The following is a 22991-nucleotide window of genomic DNA, read 5'->3' on the forward strand; positions in this document are numbered from 1 at the left end:
TTCTGAGTGGAAAGAGAGCAGAAGAGAGAAAAAAGACAATTTCTGACCTCTTCCCCTTCATACACTTCCTTAATTTTCCTAGAGAGTGGAAAGAGAAAATTTAGCAGAGACAGGAATATCCTAAAAGACTTCAATTTAGGAGTTTCCTAATCCCTTTGTCACATTGTTCACCATTTCATGGGGGGCGGGGGGGGGGGGTAGTATGCCAATAACTCAGAGAGAAACAAACATACCAATGAGAAAGATTGCATCAGAAGTTGATTTTCCATATTGTTGTTCCAGATATTTAGGCATAAAGGAGAACATGTTAGCAAATGCATTGAACTGTAACACACTTATAAGTATGAAAAGCATGTAAATTGGATTGCAGGAGAGACTTTTCATGAATGGTAAAAAATCTGAAATGAAAGAATAATAGTGTCAGATCAACTTGGCTTTGCATTTTGTGGCAGGTGTTTTCCTGAAACATCAACCTCCCTCCCCAATTATACTTCGTAATGCACATATATCTGTTCATTCTTTTTACTACCTGTAAGCTGAAAATATATAAGCTGAGTGGCTTCTGGAAATCAGTGATATACCTGACTGGGTAGAATTAGAACACAATAGTTTACCTTCCCTAAGTCATTATTTAAGCAAAATTTTAAAGAGACAAATATAGGGGCTGGGTTTGTGGCTCAGTGGTGGAGCACTTGCCTCACATGTATGAGGAACTGGGTTCAACTCTCAGCACCACATATAAATAAATGAATAAAATAAAGGTCCATAAATACTAAAACAAAAAATTTTAAAAAGAGACAAATACAGCATCTGATTCCACACCATATTTTTTATCCTTTTCTTTTTTCTTCTATTAATATCCTCTCTTCTCTAGAGATCATCTAGAATGGAAGATGCTTTTTCTCCATAATCTGGAAGGAAATCACTTTGATAAAGAAGTATGTACAAAAATATAGAAACTATCACTCCCTGAATATTTAAAATGAAGACATGGGAATTAATGGGATAAAAATTTGTTTAAGTACCAGGAATTTTTCTGCTTCTTCAGAACAACAATTTCAATGGTTGTTTCATCAGTTCACAATGGGATGTATATTAGAACTACCTGGAGATATTTGTTAAACCATATGCAGGCTCTGTTCACATAGATTTTGATTCATTTGGTACATAATAAGGACAATATAAATGATTTAACCGAAATTTTTTTCTGCTTAATTTGTGGCCTGTCTATGGTAAATGGGTTGAGTCACATTGCAGCTATTTTGGCTCAAATTCTAATTTCTTTTCATTTTTTCTATCTTCACATTCTCTGTCTCAATTTCCTTGTTTTGTACTGTCCTAGTTTACTTAATATTAACTGCCTACAACTTACTCGAGTCGAGAATGAAGTATGAAGAAATAAACCATTTGGTAGAAGAAATAAACCATTGGTGGAGGAAGCACAGCTGAATGCAAAGAAATAAATCCCACTTGTAGAATTCCTGCTTAAGAATAAGGTCCATGAAGGTCCATGCAGAGGAGGGAGATGTGGTCAAAACTCTTTGGGGCTTTTTTTTTTTTTTTTGGTCTGGGGATTGAACTCAGGGTACATGACCACTGAGCCACATTCTCAGCCCTATTTTTGTATTTTATTTGGAGACAGGGTTTCACTGAGTTACTTAGCACCTTACTGTTGCTGAGGCTGGCTTTGAACTGGTGATTCTCCTGTCTCACCCTCTGAGCCTCTGGTATTAGAGGCGTGCGCCACTCGGCTCTTTGGGCTTTTTAAATCACCCATTTTTGTTGACATCCCTGTCCTAATAGAAGAGTCTTGATAGTTCAAACCTATTTAACATATTTTATCTTACTCTAAGCTCTTCCCTAGTTTTGAAAGTTGATCTTGCAAACCACAAAAACTATTCTGTGTTAATATTCTCTATCAGTCTGTATTAGCCCTTTTAGAAGAATTGTTATTATAATCATGATGCTTAAAATTTTCAAGATTGTAAACTAATTCTAATCTTCCAATAAGTATTAAATAGTGTTTAATTGTGCTTCAAGTGAATTTGTGATTGTTAATAAAAATTAATGTGTAAATTGTATAAGAGCTTGTGAATTATGGTAAAATAACAACATCAACAATGAAAATATTAGTACTAATAGGAATAATAATAGGAACATGCACCAAAATTCCTTTCACCTGTATACAATAACTCTATAATAAAAGTAATGCTATTATTGCCATTTTACAGATAATGAAACAGCGTCCCCCCCTCCCCCGCCATCACCACCACCCATCTTCCAAATAAATACTCTTTAAGAATCTAATGCCCAGGCTACATTCCCTAAGAATTAACTCAAACTTCCTGAGACTACTGCACTACTTTCAAGCATCAGTAAATTCTAAAATTCCTAAGTGATTCCAATGTATGCCACATTTGGGATACAAATACTACATACTAAAATTATCTACACTGAGTTTCCCACCGAAACATCTTCTTGAAAACTTTGCCTTGAACTTTGATTAAAGATCTATATTTAAAAATGCTACATTAATTATGCTCTTGCATTCGCTGAAATTCACTATGTTGCTCAATGTTACTTGTATCATACATCATATGATGATTTTTTTTCTACACTTTTATACTTTGTTGTTGAGGGAATAATTTATCTTTAAAAATTATCATTCACCCCTTTATCAAATATAAAGAATCATATTATCTATAATGTTTCCTTTTTCTGCCTTAAACTCCAGGAAGCTCACAGTTAAGCTAAAATTTTGGTTATAGAACTATACTACCTATTATGATTAGTGCATATTTTTTCCTACTATTGTTCTTAAATTTCTACTTGTTCATTTTTTAATTAGACCTATGTTCTCTATAGAACAGATTGTTTTAAAGCAGATAGGACCAAATATATTTGCTTATTTGGAATTCCAAGAATGATTTCAATTTTTATATAAAGACTGAGATAAAACAGCTTTCAAATTATATCATTTGTTTTCAAAGATTAGCACAGGAAGAATCAGACTAGTTAGATATTATTGACTTGTGATCAGTAATAACAAAATATCTTAATAGCATACATCAGCAGCATAATATATTATAGTGCTAAGCTAAAATATAGAAACACCTATATAAAATAAAAGGTAAATTATGGTGTTTAAAATTTTTATATTTGCCTTTAGTGATTCCATTCTTTTCCTTCTTGACCTCTCCTCTCTGTTTTTCTTCTTTGTCACTTTTAATGATGTCAGCATTACCCTCTAGTCCCTCCTTTGGAAGCGTTTTGGGCAAAAAGAAAAAAGGAATGGCAGTGAGGACATTCACTCCTGCACAGATCAAAAAGCCAAACCACCATGCACCAACCCAACGAGTGTCAGTGGGAGTTATGGTCAGAGCATCTGTAAAGAAATGTATATATTTATATTAGTTTATGTCATATCTCTTGTATAAAATACAGAAAATTATTAAAATTATAATTCTCAGGTTCATTCAGATAGAAAATTTTCATACAATTCAGACATTTACAAACTTATCTAAGGTTGATCAATGATATGAAGTTAAAGTTAGAAGCAAGAAGTCTTGGTGAGCTGTTGCACAGTAGGGTGATTATAAGTAACGATTGTGTACTATACATTGTGAAAAGTTACAAGAAAGGATTTTGAAAGTTTTCCTCTTAAAGAAAAGAGAAATAGATATTATACATTGTTTACATATATCAAAACATCACATGGAATCCCATTAGTATGTATAATTTTTGTTTTATGTATCAGGTAAAATAAATTTAATTTAAAAAGATTTGTCTGCCAATGTGTACTGCTATGACATAAATAATAAAGCAATAAATTAGCCTTGATTATCTATCGTATCACATAAAGAATTTATAACTAGGTACTTAATAAATAACTGAAAGGTCTATTTCATTATCTACAAGTGATCCCTTGATTACAAGAAAGTAAAACTTATATTCTTAAATCTTTTGAAACCAAAATATGGCTGAGATATGACAGAAAGAGTAATGGACTTTGAATCAGAAGATCAGCATTTTATCTTCCTCTACTATTTACTCCACTTTGATTGGCTGATGTAAACTTGAAATAATCTACCTTTGTGAGGGTCAAATAGGACAACAATTACATGAAATTACATTCATAAGATACTTTGCATACTCTGACACTGTTTAAATAGATTTTATTGAATTACCTGTGTTCACAGATCCAGTGTCTACATAAATGTTTGCACAGAATGACGCTAACAAAAGTCCAATCAAAGGACCGATGATAGCTCCTGTTTCTATAAACCCTAAAAAAACCCAAAAAATACAAAGTTATAGTATAGTTACTCACATAGAGTCTGGTTCTATGAAAAGACTGAAGTTTTCATTGTTTTCCTTTATTTTTTTTTAATTTTTTTTTGAGAGGTGTTGTGCTAGTTGTTGAATGTAGGGACTTACTCATGCTAGGCAAATGCTTTTTTGCTTAGGTATATCCCAGTTATCATAGATATTTTCGACTGAGATATTCAGCTTATAAGAAAAATAAACTTGGTGTGCATATAAAATAACACTGATTTTGTAAATGTTGAAAAACAAGCTGCTATTGTTTGAATCTGCGATGTCCTCTAAAGCTTCATAGGTTAGAGGCTTAGTCTCAAGTTTGGCATGATTAGGAGTTGGTGCAACCTTTAAGATGTGAGGACTATTGGAAAATCTTCAGGTCATTTGAGTCCTGCTCTAAAAGGGGTGATGAGACTCTAGTCCCTTCCTCTTTCTCTCTTACTTCCTGGCCATGAAGTAAGTAGTTTCACACACATGCTTCTGCATCATGTGTTACCTCACTACAGGCCCCAAAACAACAAGGCCAATTGATCATGAACTGAAACCTCTGAAACCGAGAGCCAAAATAATCATTTTTCTCTTTATAAATTGATAGTATGGTTTAGATATGAGGTGCTCCCCAAAAGCTCATGTGTGAGATAATGCAAGAATTTTCAGAGGCAAATGACTTGATTATAAGAGGTGTCACCTAATCAGTAGATTAATCTACTGATGGATTAACTGGGTGGTAATGTAGGAAGGTAGGGTGTGGTTGGAGAAGTAGATTACTGAGGGTGAGCAGAGCTCTCTGTGCTTCCTCATTTCCATGTCCTGAGCTGCCTTCTTCTTCCATACCTTTCAGCCATAATGTTCTGCCTGACATTTGGCCCAGAGCAATGGTGTGGGCCATCTGTGGACTGAAACTGTGAATTAAAATAAAGTTCTGCTTCTTAAATTCTTTTTTGTCAGGTCTTTTGGTCACAGTGACAAAAAAAAAACTGACCAAAACACTGATTATTTCAGGTACTTGTTAAAATAACAGAAAGTTGACTAACATAGAAGCCTCATAATTTAAAGGCAATTTCTCAATACTTCCAAATTCTCTTTTATGCTGAGTAAAAGCTTTGCTCTAACAGCACAGGCACACAGGCATCCTATTGAAAAATCCATGATAAAAAACAAAATATTTTTGATGCTTTACATAGCCATATTTTTAAAGAAATTCTAAAGCAATAACATGTAAAAAGAATTTTTATACATATTCCTCAGAAAAACATCACTCCAAATCTTCAATTTAAAATTCCTTGGAAGAATATGCCCTCATTATTATGGTACATCTCATTGATTTTATCACAGTCTCCTTTCTTATCCTCCACATTCTTATTTTCCACTTTCATCAGTCTCTTATATCCTCACTTGGCTTCTTAATAATTGAAAATTCATCAGCAGCCACCTCTTGATTTATCTGCAATTCAGAATGTATGCTGATCCCTTCCTGATCACTGAAAATCCAGGCAGGAGCTTCTTCAACTTCTTTTGCCTACTTCAAATTTTGTCTCTGCATTTTGTCTGCCTTCTCCACAGTCTCAGGGCTGAAGCTCAACTACCCCATGTAGTCCTGACTTGTCCGGTACCAACCCCTTTTATATTATCTGTGGTCTTTATCTGCCTAACATTCCCTATTCTATGCTTATTTCATATCCTCCCACCCAATGATTGTTACACTATCTCTAAAGCACTCTGCTCTATTTCCTTTCCCTATACTCTATCTCCATTTCCTCACCTCCTCCTCACTTGCTCAAATCTCTTCACATTATACTAAACAGTATAAGTAATAACTCTTTGTCACTAATCCAGTGTCCTATCTTGGTCTTCATCCTGCTAACTCTGTCATTTGACATTGCTGACTAACTCTTGTCATTTTTCTCCTAGAACCTTCACAGAACTGTACATCCATTGCTTTACTTTTCCCCGTATGACTACTTTGTCTTTGATTTTTCTTCCTCTTATTCTACCCACTAAGTAATTTCCAATATTTTACCCTAGGATCTCTCATTATACAAATGAGCTTCCAATGACAACCTCATTTTTCCCTTCTAATTTTATTTATTATCTCTATGTAGATGATTCTCATGCTGTATACCTAACTTTCATATTCTCTCCTAAACTCCAGAGCTATACATAGAACTATTTTATTGATGTCTAGGTATTAGATTTATAATTATTTCATTGTACATACACACATGCAGACATATAACATTGATATAATTATGTAGTTATTTATTTACTAAACTTATTGTGGACATGTATCTTATTCATCTTAATATGTAGATAAATTATCATAGTTTTACATATTATGTACCTATTGTGGTTTAGATGTGAGGTGTTCCCCAAAAGCTCATATGTGAGAGAGTACAAAATGTTCAGAGGTCAAATGATCAGATTATGTGATCTTTGACCTAATCGATGGGTTATTTCACTTCAGTGGATTAACTGGGTGGTAACTGTATGCAGAAATATATGACTGGAGGAAGTAAGTCATTAGGGGTATGACTTTGAGGTTTATATTTTGTCCCCAGTAAACAGTGCTTGCCCGCTCTCTTTTTTTTTTCTCCTCCTCCTCCTCCTCCCTCTTCCTCCTTCCCCTCTTTCTCCTTCTTCTTATTCTTGGTTGCCATGTCCTGAGCTGCTTCCCTCTATAATATCCTTCTGCCATGAAGTTCTGCTTCACCTTAAGCCCAGAGCTGTACAGCCAGCCAACAGTGGACTGAACCTCTGAAACCATGAGCAAAAATAAACTTTTCTTTTTTAAATTGTTCTTGTCAGGTATTTTAATCATAGCAGTGAAAAGCTAACTAAAACAGAAATTCATACCAAGGAGGAAGGTCACTGCTGTTACTAACCTAACCTTGTGGTTCAGAAGCCTTATGGAGTCTGTGAGAGGAATTTTGAGAAATTTAGAGATGCAAAGTATAAAACATTTAGAATGTTGTAAGCAGAGCTTAATTGGAGACTCTAATTGGAGCACAAAAGACCAAAATGCTAAATAGGACTGTGGATAGTAAAGACTGGGATCTTTCAGAGGAGAAAGAAGACTAAATTGGAAATTGGACTAGAGGCTACTTATGTGGCAAAATTGTCATCTACATTTTGTCTATGTCCTGGGACACCCTGTAAGGATCAATTTAAAGATGATAAACTAATTAATTTGGTGGAAGAGATTTCAAGGCAGCAAAGAATTCAGGGGATAGTATGGCCATTGCTTGCAGCTTTTAGCTAAGTTTACTGTGATAATCAGGAGCAGAAAGCAGAGTAGAAAGATTTGAAAAACTTGTAGTTTGGCCAGAAAAGTGTGACTAAAACTGAGGCCAAGGAAGTTGTGATTGTTAAGACATTACATCCACTAAAGAGACACCAAGTACCTTATCCATAAACAATAGCTTGAATGCATCTCAGGAATGGACAAGACAATGCCTATCACAGGCTCAAAGATCTCCTTTGAAAAGAGATCCTGGAGGCATCTTGATTGCACAGTGGGGCCTAGGAAGTTGTTTCACTGTGCTCAGTCATCCAAACACTCAGAGGCTGCTGAAGCCATCATCCCAAGAGGTTTGGCTACTGCTCAAGGTGGTGGCAGACCTTGGCATCAACCACATGGTCCTAGTTCTGCAGGAATGAGATGCTGGAGTTATGGTGACAGGGAGGTTTCCACTGAGATTTCCTAGGAAGGCCAGGAAAATGTAGCCGATTCAGAGTCCCTGTGGGCTGTCCCTGAAAGGGTGATGCAGGAAGATGTAAGAAGGAAGCCAAAGCTACAAAGGAGACCCCTCTGAGATCAAGAGATGCCAGTAATATGGAATATCTGTCAAGGAAGCTGCAAGAACCTACAGAGATAACTAAGAGAGAGGCCATGTGGACTGCAACCAGTAAGGCCACAAGGGAAGAAATATACATGCCCTTTGCAGGTATAACATCATGATCTCATGTTCCCAAGATGCTAGATGTGGAGCTACAGGACTCGTTTGCTCAGCTGGATTTTGATTTGTTTTGGTCCCATCTCTTCTTTCTATACCTCCATTTCTCTATTGTGAAATGAAAATGTTTACTCTGTGCCATTGAATATTGGTACAATTTGCTTTTGATCTTGGCTCAAAATCAAGAGTTTGCTAGAGTCTCGAATGAGATTTTGGACTTGGACTTTGGGTAATGCTGTAACTGTTAAGACTATGGAAATGAACTTATGTATTTTTATATACATAATTATGTAAATGAACTAAATGTATTTTTTACTGTGAGATGGACATGAGCTTTGGGTGCGTGCAGAGGAGGAATGTTATGGTTTAGATGTGAAGTGTGCTCCCAAAGCTCACATGTGAGATAGTGCAAGAATGGTCAGAGAATCCACTGATGGGCTGGGGATGTGGCTCAAGCGGTAACGTGCTCGCCTGGCATGCGCGGGGCGCTGGGTTCGATCCTCAGTACCACATAAAATAAAATAAAGATGTTGTGTCCACCAAAAACTGAAAAATAAATATTAAAAAATTCTCTCTCTCTCTCTCCCTTTTCTCTCTCTTTTTCTCTCTCTCTTTAAAAAAAAAGAAAGAAAATCCACTGATATGAAATAACTGGGAAGTAAATGTGCGTAGACAGGGTGTAGCTGGAGGGAGTAGGTTACTGTAAGTTCAACTTTGGGGCTTATATTTTGTCCCTGGTGAGCATAGCACATGCTCGTGTTCCACCTCCTCATCTCTCTTTCTCTTCCTCTCTCCCTCACTTTCTCTTTCCTCCTTGCCAGGTCCTGAGGTGCTCTCCTCTGCAGTGCCTTTCTGTCATGATTTTCAGCCTCACCTTGGGCCCAGAGCCATGTATGGAGTTGGATGAACATAGACTGAACCTGTAGAACTATGAGCCAAAATGAACTTTTCCTCCTCTAAGTTGTTCCTGTCAGGTCTTTTGGTCACAGTGATGCTAAAGCAACTAAACCAGTACCATAGTATTTTATGAATATTAAAATACATATTAAAACAAGCTGTTTGCTAATTTATTTTAGAAATGTGTGTGCAATCTTTCAATAGAAGTATGTGAAGGGATTTAAAAGGATTGAAAAGAAAAATAATGAAAGAGATTATTGTAAAGTTAGTGAACCTCCAAAAAGTTCCAAAAGTTATTTGGGGTAATGATTCATAGTTTTTAAAAATTTTAATCCATCTTGATTATGTATAGGTCTGTTCTTATTTTCTCTCACTCGCTTAAAGTTATTAAGTTTATAAAAAGATAAATCTACATTAATAAGAAAATAACCCTATAGACAAAGTTTTGATTTTTTCAACTAGATATAATAGCTAAGGGATATAAGCAAGTCATTTATAACAAATTAATATTAGAAGATTGGGAGAAATATAAGAAAGTGGCTCTTGGGTTGACTATTATACCAGATAATACATTAATATAAAAAGGTAATTATGAAGATTGCTTTTGTGAAAAAATATGAAGAATCCCCTAAGACATGGAGACTGTGATGAAGAGACATTATCAAGGAAACTATACATAGGGTATCAGGGTTGTGATTGATAAGTAAGAGATCAGAGTTAATAAACAAGAAGCCAGCAGGTATCATGAAGGTGGTAAAGAAGACTTGATTAAAACAATGTTTCAGAAAGATTACACTGCAAAAACATTTATAAGAAATTAATAAAAGAGCATATAGAAATAAGTGACCAACAAAGAAGTTATAATAAATTATGAAGCAATGAGAACCTGAACAAAAACTGAAATAGCAAAAGTAGTGAGAAAGATCTTGAATCTTCTTAGAGCTTAGAATCTTCTTAGAAAGAATGCAGTGTCAGGGAAATAGAGCATTCAGAGGACTTGAGGGACACTAGATTAGTAGTCTTTTTAATAGTAGAAAGCAGATTTTGCAGCTAGGCAAACTTATACACACGTGTAATCCCAATGACTCAGGAGGGTGAGGCAGGAGGATTGCAAGTTCAAGGCTATCCTGGGCAACTTAGAAAAACTCTTTCTCAAATTAAAAAAATTTAAAAAGGACAGGGGATGTAACTCAGTGCTATAGTGTCCCTGAGATCAATCCCTAGTACCTTAAAAAAAAAAAAAAGAAAAGGCAGATTTTACAAAGTGGTTTATAATTGATTGCCACATTCAAAAACCTTATGGCTAACTATGCCAAGGGAGTCTACTCATCATTCTGGAAATCACTAAGATTCTATGTAGACAATAAATTTTTAACCTAAGGGAACTTCTGTCTTGAAAAGGAATTAAGGCAGATTTTTAAACTTACCAATATACAAAGGAGAGTTTTCAGATTTGGCAAAATCTTCTATATAGGAAATACCCAAAGGCATGATGGGGGTTTCACCTATTCCACGTATAATATTTCCTACCAGTACATATACCCACATTAATGACTTAACTTCCTTCACACACTCTGCATTAAAATGAACAAACAAAAAAATTGCATTAGTGCTTGGATAGTAAGTGTTAGTGATACTTAATTCAAAGTTTTCTTTAAGCATTTCGTAGTTCTTATATGCCCATGACATCTTATCAATAATTTATCTACTTGGCCAGCAATGAATCATTGGGTCACCCTTATTGCATTTTTTTTGTGAGAGTGCTTAGGTTTGGACAAGAATAAGTGGTGTGCTGGAACCTGTTCTTTTGGGTTGGGAGAAAAGACTACATATACCTTTTCCCAATTCAATATTTAGTGTCAATTCTTTTGGGTAGTTTGATGGGAGTATTTACATCATATAGAATTTGGCAAACACCAAATATCAGGCTTACCCCAATCCCCCCAAATTTAGTTTACCAGTAACTACTGGTCCCAGTTAACAGCTATGAGTGTTATCCCATTCCTACACAACTTTGGGTAGATAAAAAACACACATACACAAATATATCTCCCCATAATTCATATCACATTTATCAATATCACATTTATTTAAAACCAAGTTCCATTCAAGATTGAATTTTCTACAGCTGATAACTTTATAAAAACTAAAAATATTTAACTGGGAAATAATCACTTTATTTTCTATGAAGACTACTGTATACTGAAACTACCAAAATCTTTTAACAACACCACCCCAATCCTTGGAGCAACACCTTCTTATTATAATAATAAAGACCAGGTCCAAAGGAATTCAAAAGAAAAAACAAAAAAAGAGAGCTCTCTGAAGATTTAGATCTACCTTTTTGCAATTTTGGTTCTAAGACAAAAAAGCTGTCAAGCCTTAAGGAAACACTGCAGGGTCATGTTTTCCGGAGAGTGAAAGACAAGGTACTTTTCACCTCCTGTAAACTGGCCAGGCGTTGTTCACAAACATCAGGGTCCCCAGCATAGTTGTATCTCGCAGTTTTTTGAGAAGTCTACCTCGAAGTCATTCCCAGTCCCAAAACATCATAGCCTCCATTTCTGGAGATTTGTTTGTTTGTTTGTTTTTCCCAATGATAAGCACAATGATTTGCATCTAGAGATCAAAGACAAATCCCAGGCTTACTCTAGGGCAAAACTGAAGATGTTAAGTGATGAAAGAATGAATGCACTTTCCTGGAGATGCACCAAAGAGGGGAGGCTTTGCTGCCCCCACTGTAATGCAGACTAGTGCCTGCACAAGCCTTCTGCAAGGCCAGAGTGAGTTCAGGCTACTGGTGATGTTTTCCCTTTTTTTCTCAGTAGCTTCTTTGGCTTAGCTCTTCTGAGACAGATAGTCTTTAACTCTGATTCCATAATGGCAGTAAGTTCCCAGCTATCAGGACTACTGCAACTTCCACTGTCACAAATCCAGTATTAAAATGTCCCCATCAGAGGAGGAGAAGTTCTGGCTTGAGGTAAGTCAGCAGTCATATCCAGACTAAGTGTCACTAGAAGATTATTTAGATCCCTTAGCATATGAAGGAGCAGAGGCCAGTATGCTGTTGCAGTTTTGTGCTAAAGTGTAAAGTCAAGTCTCTGTTAAAGAAGGTCAAGGAGATGGAAAAACAAATCCCCATTAGTAGAAAGGGAATAAAGTAATTCCAAATTTTAATATACTTGCTGCTTTCCTAGCTATAGAATATCAGTGATATAATACAAAGCTTTAGAACTTTTTTCTCTATTTGCTATTTGCCTAATTGTAGAGACCAAATAATGAATATAAATTCATCCTTCAAAGTAATTTTTCTTTGTAGGATTAACTCTATAGTGGTCCTGGGATGGTTATCATTGATTCATTTTTTTGTTTTTTGTTTTTTGCTGTACATATTGGATATTGAACCCAGTGTCTTACGCATGCTAGGCAAGCTCTCTACCACTGATCTACATTTCCACCCCTCTTTGACTCATTTTTAAACAACCATTTTAAGAAACAGACAGGGAAATCTTAATAGATACATTGAATAAGGGATAATATTCTATATTATTAGACATTCCTATTCTCCCTCTTGTGATCCCCTCAGAATCCCAGAAGAGAGAAAATATCTTCTGTTCATTCACCAAAATCATTTAACTAAACCCAATATTTTGTCCAAAAGACCAGTTATGAATTCACTGGACAGAATGCCATACAATGAAGTAGACAACCTGATGGATCTTGTGTTGGTCTTGAAGTCTGGTTGCCATTTTCCATACACAAGAAACTGTTTGAGGACAAGTTGCTTGAAACTGAAACTGTAGATTCATATTCATATCTGTATGAATATGGGGAAACATATTTATGTTAAAGAATTAATGAGGACAATGTGGGCATTTTGCAGATTACTAACTCCTGCTTCACTTCAGCCACAACATTCAAATCCTATAAAGATGTCTTTTCATCTTTGTTACTCTAATGATCATAAATTAATATCATCAAAAGAATCAAATCGGCTGCTCATTGAAAATGTAGACTCCCCTTACAATTAGCTTTCAATTCTCTACATGTCAATGTTATACCTTTTAGATTATCTGACATCAACCATCTGTGGTTTTTAGGTGACCATTTCCTGGAAATGATTAATATGGAACAAGGAACAAAAACTAAACTGAAATAGAAAACTCAACATATAATTAAGAAAATAAAGGCTTTGGTGGGGAGGGGGACAATCTCTATCTTTGGGTTCTCTGAAGTTTGCTCATAAGAAGCATAACCATGAATTCTGAGAATCCAAAAATAATTACTCAATGTGTTCATTAACTCCTAAAAAAGGAAAAAAATTGCCCATCATAATGAGGGGCCTTGGGAGAATCTCAACTATCATCAGCACAGCTTAATGTAATGTTTTTTCCTCTTCTCACAAGAACAAAAGGGTTAATAGATTGTGGCCATTTAATTTAGGCAAATTACCACAGGATCCAAATATCCTTTCTCAGAAAGTAAATTACATACTACAAGATTATAGGAAATTATGTCCAACTGAGTCTCTCTTTGTTATAAATTATTCTGTTCTTTTTAATGTGTATATTAGATAAGAGAAAGCCAAAAGAAAACTTTCCCTTCTTAGTTGTATATGAGCTAGAGTGTTATGCTTGGATACCCTCAATAGTCTTTAATTTCTATGCTACCAGATATAATACAAAGGGTTTAAATACCTTCTCCTTAGAACAATTGCCTAGTCATGCCCATAGAACATGGCTGTGAACTGTGAACAAAAGTTTCTATTTCCTTACTGATGAGCTCATGAGACATAAGAACCTCAAAGAAATAAGACCTTTGGCAGATGGTGGAACAAATGTAAATAACAGCTGAATATTACTTGATATTACCTTAGATAAGATAGAAAATAAAAGAGCAGTAAAAACTCTTTGCCTGAAAACATTTGATCCCTTCAAAAATACCCGAGAAGATAAAATAAAATAATTTGTTGATTTAATTTATATACTTAAAATTTAGTCTCTTATTCAAAGTCCATTTATTCATAAACACCAACCAAATAGCAATAAAAGGATTTTAAAATGAAAAACAAAAAGGCACAATTCAACAAGGATAAAAAGACTGGGAGATCTGAGAATAAGGCGGAGTTTGAAGAAATGTGGAAAGTAGGAAAGCAGGTATGTCAACCATGACTGAGTGGGAGAATGAAAAATATTGTCATAAGTGTCTACAGGGGAGCACTTAAACACATGCTGTACATCTCTAGAAAGTTTCAGGCAAGATACCTAAAAATGTAAGTGTGCATGACCCAAATTTCAAATGATTTACACACTTTGTTTTAAAGTGTACATAAAAATGAGTTAGACCTACAAAGACATCCCCTGCCTCGCACACTGAAAATGTCCATTGAGTCTAAAGTCTAAACAGGCATACTGAGGACAGGAAGGCCATGCGAAAAACTGAGTATTCAATAAAATAGAAAAACTGCATACTAAAAAATGAGGTTACCATTCCTACCATCTGGTAGCCAAGCTTCTACCTCCCAAGCAACAGAAAGTAGAATCCTTGCCTAGGATAATTAATTAACAGGTGATGCCCAGTTCTGAGCCATCTGAAAACAACCAGTCCTTACCCTATGAAAAAGTCCTCCATTAATCAGGACAAACATGGAATTTCTAATTAGCTTATTGTTGCTGTTATTCCTCTCTTAAATATGAATAACCAAGAACAAGATACATGAGGGACACTACAGTGGTAAAGACAGAGACAAACAAAAACTACACTTGGAGGAGCCAGAGACAACAAAGACAGATGAAGAAAATTTAGATGGGAAAAGATATTGCCTTCTTGAAAGAATAAAATGTTCCTCAAAAAGAGATATTCAAAAAACAAAGGAGTCCTTGAAAATGAAAAAAATATGATAGTATAAATTAGAAACCCATCCAAAGGTTTGGAAGACTCATCTCCCAGAAAGTAGAAGGAGATACACCATAAAATTAGAGAAAGAAGATGAGAAAAACATAAGTTTAATCCAGGATATCCAATATTCAAATAATAGAAGTTGTAGAAAGAGAAAAAAGAGGGGTATGGGGAGAGAGATATTATCTAAGGGAAAAAATACAAGTAATTTCCCCAAATGTCCACTGAAAGCACCTAGCACAGAGGAGGAAAAGAACTTATGCCAAAATAATTATGAATTTCTGACTCTAGAGTTTAAAAGAAAAATCTCAATATTTCCCAGAGAAAAGAAACTGGTCACATAGATTAGAATTGCATAGTATTCTCAATAATAATAACACTGAAAAGAAAAAATAAAAACAACACTTTGGAATGGTTTCCAAACTATAAATCAAATGTGGAAGTAAAATAAGAATATATTCAGATGAACAAGGTTTTAAATATTATTTTTAAATACTTTCTCAGAAAGTTACTAAATTACCCCCTGAAACCTCTCTGACTGCACTGAGAGGGCAACTGCTCTACCAAATGGTGAGGAATTAATGAGAGATACAAAGAAAGCTAATCAAAAGAAAAAGTCAATTATTATAATTCAGGAAAAATAAAAGTTATATAACAGAAAAAAACAACATGATTCAGTGGTGAAAAGTGTTTTCAAATAATACAAATGTAAATACTGCATATGATTTTATAGTAGGAATTCAAAATACATCCAGTACAATGAGGTATTAAAAACTAACAAAATACAGAGGCAAACCCCTAAAAGAGCTAAGGCAGTTACAAGGTTACAAGCGGTTGCCCTTGGAAAGCAAAAATCAGGGGTAGGGGACAACTCTTTCAATATAATTTTATTTTTACAATCTTATACATAAATTATTTTGGTAAAAATTAAAATAAAAATCAACATTCAGACTGCTGTCTTTGTGACCTACAATTAAACAGAACCTTATTGCAATCAGAAGTGTCTAAATAGTCCTGAGAAAGGAGTAATTCCCAAATTCTGGCAGGTCCTAAGTATTTTTTCATCGGATTCAATCTCATGAAAGAAGTGTCCCAAATCTCTGTTTCACGAATTGACAAGGTGTAACTGTGTGAGTGGAAGTGAGGCATCCAAGGGCACAAGACAGAATTCATTTCTTCCAGCTCCTACTTCACTATTGTGTTCTTTAGGAAGCATCACTCCCAGAAGGGGAATTACAAGCCTCAGTTCTTGCAAATAAAAAACAAACCTAAAATATCATCAAAGACTGGACTACTTACCGGTTCATGAGGAAATGAGGTAGCGATATTAAGAAACACCCTAATCCCATAACCACACATCCAACACCAATCATTATAGGTCTATGTAGTTTAGTTCCAAAATAACTCACAAATATAATCAACAAAAGATTTCCTAGGGGAAAAAAATTGAGAATGCTTATTTCAGTAGGTATTAACAAAATCTAAACAGCTTCACCCAGTCATTTATACAATAGTATTTACTATATAACAGCCATCACAAGTACTGGGATTGATACTCAGGATGCATAAAACCTTTAAATAAGTAAGACAAAACTTCTGTCCTAAAGGAGGATTCTGTTTCACAATTAAGACAGATACATAAACAGATCTCTGTGGAACATCACCATTAAAGAGGGCAGAGGAAAGGAAGCTAATGAAAGATACTGAACAATAATTTTGGGGAATTTTAAACCTCTGTGATTATCCAACCTTGGGAAATAGGACACAAAAGTAGATAACAGCTTGTGTGTGACCTCTGGCCTCTCCTTCCATGCCTGTTCCACAAAACAGGTATGGAGATAAAAGCTGAAAGAACCAAAATGTAAGTAGGTTCCTGACAACCATGCATTTTTAATTCAATAAACAATATTTACCCTGATTCCACTATGTGTAAAGGAAACCTCTATGATAAGTTTAAGGATTATAAAAATTTCAAAAAATCTTTTCCTCAAGGAGTTAATTTTCTAAGTAGTGTTGAATACTTTGAAGGCTTTTCTTTCAATCTCTGTTTCTCTCTAGTCTGCATTACATATAGAACAGAAGTAGTGTTTACATTATTTTACATGGAAAGTGCCCCACATCTATAACCACATTGGCCTCTCCACATCTGTAAAATTCCCAGTACTAATTCTATCCTTGTTGAAGGTAATGTCTATGGAAGCTCACTGAAATCTGTATGTTTTTGTAAATGAAGAAAGGAAGAGCTTTCCTTCCATACATAAGTTTGAATTCATCTTTCACATGGCCTTGCTCTGTCAGTAAAATCATTGCCATAAGGACATAGGACCAGAGAAGTGTGGACAAGGCTATGGAGAAGGTGCTTATAATAATAACCATTGAGGAATTCAAGTGAAGTCACGTAACTTACTTCTGTTTTTCTCCCTCAGCAATTTATTTTGGGTCTTCAACATTCTCAAGTCACCTATTACATCCACTAGTGGTAGGAGTAGTTAATATTTTATACTTTGTTAAGAAATTTAGGGCAATGAAATATTATGGTATATGGTTTTCCCACCCTGGGGCCTTACTGCCTTCCTTCAGTTTCAGAGGTATTGGTGCCCATCTGACCATTCAAGTCCAAGAACAACATCCATTTTCTCCAGCAATTCAAACCAACAATTAAAATCTCCCTCACATATTTTAAACCTCTCACTCTCACTAAACTTTAGTCTACAGATGTCTTAACTAGTTTCTCTCTAAACTTCCAAGAACATTCATCTATACTTGCAGATTCCATGTCCCCCCACCTCCCATTCTTTCCTGAAGTCACTGCTGTCTCCACTACTTTTAAGCTTCTATTCTTCTTTTTTTATCTTTTCTTTTTTTTTCCCACGTTAAGAGATTGAACTCAGGGTCTCACATGTACTAGGCAAGCACTTTTTACCACTGAGCCACATCCCCAGCCCTACTTTTTTCTTCTAAATCTACTATTCAATTAAAAGTACTTGGCACATGTCATTGATTACTTCAACACTATGAAACCGTGGAAACAGTTCTCCATCCTTATCTAATTGAATATTTCTAATGTTTTTAACACTGTTGACACATCCTTTCACATGAAATTGAAATACATTGTTTCTTCTGGAAATTTTTACTCACTTGGCATGTATAGTACCATTCTGTCTTGTCTTTCTCCTACCATTCTTTCTCTTAACACTTTCATGGGTTCTTTTTCTCCCATCTCTGGCTTAAACATTGGTACAATTCCAGGATCCACTCTTTATCCATTGTACTTACTCATTTGTTTGTTTCACTTTGCAGTGCTGGAGATGGAACCAGGGATTCCTGCATGCCAGACAAGCATTCTATCACTGAACCATATTTCTAACCCCTGTCCATTGTACTTATCTTACATCCTCTCCCTGAATAGACTCATCTACTCTCTACTCTTAACAAACTCCTACTTACTCACTATTCAATAGCTCCAGCCCAGGTAGTTTCCCCGTGCTTTAGACTTGTAACTGCAATGTAAAGATCACTACCCAAAGGTCTCACAGATACCATCATGAAAAAATCACCTAAATAAAGCTCATCATCATCTCCACAGCCACTACCATTATCTTGCTCCTCTTCCTGTATTCTCAGCCTTGACACTACTATCCTTGCCACTGTCCAAGTTGGGAAGCCCTTGCCCTTACCTGCCTCTTATATGTCATCAGGTTCTCTGGAATTTAACTCCAAGATTATTTTAAGTCACTCTCTTCTCTTCATTCCTATAAGTATGATCCTGGCTCAGACCCAGATACTTTTCCGTTGGCTTCAGCATCAGCCTCCTGGACCCTATTCTCTATCTGGTTTTCTACCTTCAAATCTATCTCAACACAGTCATAAGCATTGCCCTTCTAAAATGTGAATCCGACATGGCTTTAAACAGGGATTCTTAGTCATGGGTAGAAATCACAGATGACATGAACTTGAGTGAGAAAAAAAGTTGCATCTTTATTTTCACTAATCTCTATTAGCTTTTCCATTGATGGTAAAAAGTAGGCAATAAAATAAAATAGCATTAACAATTCTTATGATTTTGTCACCAACAGAAATATAGATATTTGCATGTAATTACAGTTGTTGCAGATACTCAAATATTATTAACACCAATAATTAGTTGAAAATTAGTGCTAGATCTTGTTTAATGTGTTAAAATCCAGGACCATTATTTAAAAAGCTATTTTTATATTTTGATATAATGCTATTTCAATATATTTGGCTTCCTTTCTACTGCTATAGTTTTTTGTTTTATGAAATTACATTATTCTGAGGTCATACGGCAACAGATTACCAAAGAGGTGCTTAGCACAGAAGAAGACCAACAACACCCTTTCCGATCTTTATTGACTCTCTCCCTCACCCCGAGACTAAAAAATATACTCCATAACAATTCCACAAGTCTCTGCCCATTTCTTACCCTTATACACCCTACCTACTTCTCCAGGTTCACATCCTAACAATTTCCACCTCAAGCTTGACTACCCAACAATACAGGGCTGAAGATTTCTCCCCACACAAGCTACTGTGTTGTTTCACCCTTGTGCTGCTGCTTCTATTGGAACTCCCTTCACATTTACCTAATACCATTTCTTCACCTGGAAAACTTTTACTCATCTTTCAAAAGCCTGTCTTTCCCAAATGAGGCTGTGTCCCCTTTCCTGTTTCTATAGGATCGTGCATGCATTTATGAACAATATTTATTGGATTCAAAATTATTATTTTGCACCTATGCCCTCCACTAGCCTGTGAGCTGAGTCTATGCAAGGAGTCTATGCCAGAAATCTATGCAGGAGTTAGTTCTAACTCTATTTCCAGGAGTTAGGAGAGTCAGAGTAAGATCTGAGGTAGTTCTAACTTTATTGCCAGGACACAGGAGAATCAGAGTAAGATCTGATCAGTCATCCCAGGTTTCAGTTTTGCTTCTCCTCAACCCTGGTTTTTCTTCACATTTTGGTTAAATCTATAAAAGGCAATTTTTATCTTGAAAGAAGTAGAAGCTATTATAAAACTGCAAAGGAGTAGCATCACTATTTCTATGTAGCATTGTTTACAGAAATCTTTTCCTCCCTCATCTTTGTTCTCACAAATTCCCAGTTACTCCAAAAATTAGAACCTAAAAGTAAACTTCATTCTTCCCCATGGGATGTTTCTAAAATAAATTCAGAGAGAGACAGGAAACTAGTTTCTTCTTCTTTCTGAACATAGAAAGGAGAATTGTCAACCTCCCTGGCATAAAAGGAAAAGAAAAATATTTGTGTTTTCCTTTGAAAAACAAATTCCTTTGGTCTCCCACAATACATGCTAAATTCAAAGATGACAACCTTGTTTCACTCAGGGCTGTCAAATGATAGATTTAAATATAAATACTCTGTTACTCATGCCAGATAGCCAAGAAACTATTAGTATAAAAAAGATAGTGGTGCGATATGTGGCAATATTTAGGTATTAATTTGAGGTAATATTTAAATGGATTGTTTGTAAGCATATCATAAGTTTAGCCAGGCTATTCAATCAGTTTTAGAAAACATGTAATTCAGTTAGATTAAATGGCTTAAAACAGTAAATAAAGAGAATAAAATTCAGAACAGCTAATAGATAAAACAAAATATAAACACAAGTAATGCAAAAATAATTCATTACCAATTTCAAAGCTCCCATTAATAAATCCAACCAGAGATGTCGGGATATTGAATTGTCTCTCTATTTGTGTGAGCATGGAATTCATATAAGATCCAGATAGTGTTTTGGATACATATGCACAAGTTAATGCCAACAAAAACATCTAGAAAGAAACAAATAAGAAAACTTTATTATTAAATTATATTTTCATCATCTATTGGGAAAAAGTCCTCTGCTATTAGATTATCTCCAACTTAAGTAACCCGTGAGCTTGCAAGAAACTTTAAAATCTGGTCTGTTCTTCTGGTCTGTCATGACATGTTTTCTCTCTAAAAATTCAAAGTGGGACTAAATGACTAACGACACTGAATTTTGTAGGTAGTTATAGTCTCATTATTTTATAGGCATACCTTATACATACAGAGAAACAACTAGTTATTCTAACACACAGTGGTTGATTCAAACATCTTAAGCACTACAATGCTATCTATGGTACAAATGAATACATATATTTTATGAAAATAAGGAATACAGAATCAAACAAAGACACTGTTGATGTAGCAAATCTGTTCAAGTTCTCTCTGCAGGAGGACAAGTTCCCAGATGACCTTGACCAATCCAGCTCTTCCTCCTCTCTTGCTTGAAATTTCTGGGCAGAATTATTGCAATCTCAGTAAATAGGAAATGTCCAGGACAATCTAAAGTATGCCTTCATTTTCCCCAGCACAGGATGTTCTATAATATTTGAGCTCAGCAAACAAAATGTTGCCCGTGATATATAAACCCAAGGTCAAGCACTTTTGGGGTCCCTCAGCTGTGGAAAAAAGGTAGGCCTATGCAGAGATGAGACTCCATCTTCTCTGGGTGGTTTTCTGGGTGTTGAGGGACCAACTCACTACAGATCCCAGGCTTCTGTTTATCTTTACTACCTGCCTGTGAGAAATAAATTAATTTTTCCTGATGTGTTGTATGAGTGTTCTTCTCAGCAACTCATAACTCCAACAGCTGGGTTTATGCAAAACCTCCTGTCAGATTTAGGAACTTTTGTAGTCTCTTATTCAAAGTAACATGCAGATTATATGATGTCAGATTTCTACTTACTGGTACTAAATTTACAAAGTAATATTTTCATTACAAACTATATGTAAATATGTCTTTAAATTGAACAGGTTCTTATTATGATAAATAAACATGCATACTACAAATTTCTACATCTGAATCAATCATATCTGCTACATAATTAGTTCCAAAAAGCAGTGATGTTGATGCCTTTTTGCTTTTCAGTATTGGGGATCAAACCCAAGGCCTCACACACACTAGGGAAGTGCTCTACCACTGAGCTATATTTCCAGCCCTTTTCTACCTTATTTTCAGACAGTGTCTCACCAAGTTGCCCAGGCTGGCCTCAAACCTGCCATCTTCCTGCCTCAGCCTCACTAATTACTGGGATTACAGGCATGTGTCCCCGTGCCTAGAGAGGTAGGGAGGAGGGTTGATGCCTTTCATATAACATCAAGGAAAACTTCAAAATTAGAACCACTGTGATCAACAGAGCTAGTACAATTTTATTTAAAATGTAAAAAACTAAATTTCTGATAGGTTTATTAAATTAAAAAAAGACATCTTTTAGCAAGGATTTGAAAACAGAAGCATATTGGGTACTAGTACAGTTAGGAAGATTAATTCCTGCATCAGAATCAACAGAATATGGAATATTTATGTCAGTCTGAATGGTGGTTTCCAGTCACATGCCATAAGACTTTTTCCTTGCCCATATTGAAAGTTACTTCCTGATGATATTTCCATCTCAGACTTCATTTTAACCTATTTTAGCCATCATTTCCAAATACCTAAAATCCTTACTCCACACACCCAATCTTGAGCCGACCCATAGTTTGTGGGCTGTCTCATGCATTCCCTTCAAAATTACTTACAACTTTATTCTTTTTTTCAGTCTCTAACCCAGTCACGTACTCTTCAATGAGCAGAAAATGATTATCAGCAACTTCAATGGAAAAGTTAGCTCTATCCCTATCCCTTATAATTTTCATCTAGTTCTAGAATAAGTATTCTTTCTCCTATAAAATAACATCCCTTCATCCATGCTCTTAAGTGTATTTTTCCCATTTCTGAAATGAGTCATCAATTATCGCTCCCTCTCCTCTCACTTCTTACTGCCTCTCTCCCCCCTGTAACTTAATAATGCATTCAAGATACTTCTGTGTCTTTTGAAAACAATATATTCCCTCATGCCTGATGGTAGATGTTTAGAAGAAT

The 22991-nt window shown here is 35.4% G+C and overlaps 1 protein-coding gene across 3 annotated transcripts in view; it reads right to left on the reverse strand.

Moving 5' to 3' along the window:
- The window catches only part of Slco1a2 (solute carrier organic anion transporter family member 1A2), a 113926-nt gene that overhangs the window by 32894 nt on the left and 58041 nt on the right, over positions 1 to 22991 (reverse strand). For all 3 annotated transcript variants that reach the window (XM_046436001.2, XM_046436002.2, XM_046436000.2), the window contains exons 4-10: positions 20736 to 20877; positions 16368 to 16500; positions 12881 to 12987; positions 10598 to 10744; positions 4188 to 4286; positions 3164 to 3385; positions 234 to 398 (exon numbers count right to left, since the gene is read on the reverse strand). In XM_046436001.2, the coding sequence (XP_046291957.1) occupies positions 234 to 398; positions 3164 to 3385; positions 4188 to 4286; positions 10598 to 10744; positions 12881 to 12987; positions 16368 to 16500; positions 20736 to 20877 (1015 nt within the window). The remainder of the gene's footprint in view (positions 1 to 233; positions 399 to 3163; positions 3386 to 4187; positions 4287 to 10597; positions 10745 to 12880; positions 12988 to 16367; positions 16501 to 20735; positions 20878 to 22991) is intronic.

Source organism: Marmota monax, unplaced genomic scaffold (genome assembly GCF_021218885.2).
Source record: "Marmota monax isolate L192 unplaced genomic scaffold, Marmota_monax_Labrador192_F-V1.1 WCK01_AAM20220418_F8-fsc00012, whole genome shotgun sequence".
Taxonomy (NCBI): domain Eukaryota; kingdom Metazoa; phylum Chordata; class Mammalia; order Rodentia; family Sciuridae; genus Marmota; species Marmota monax.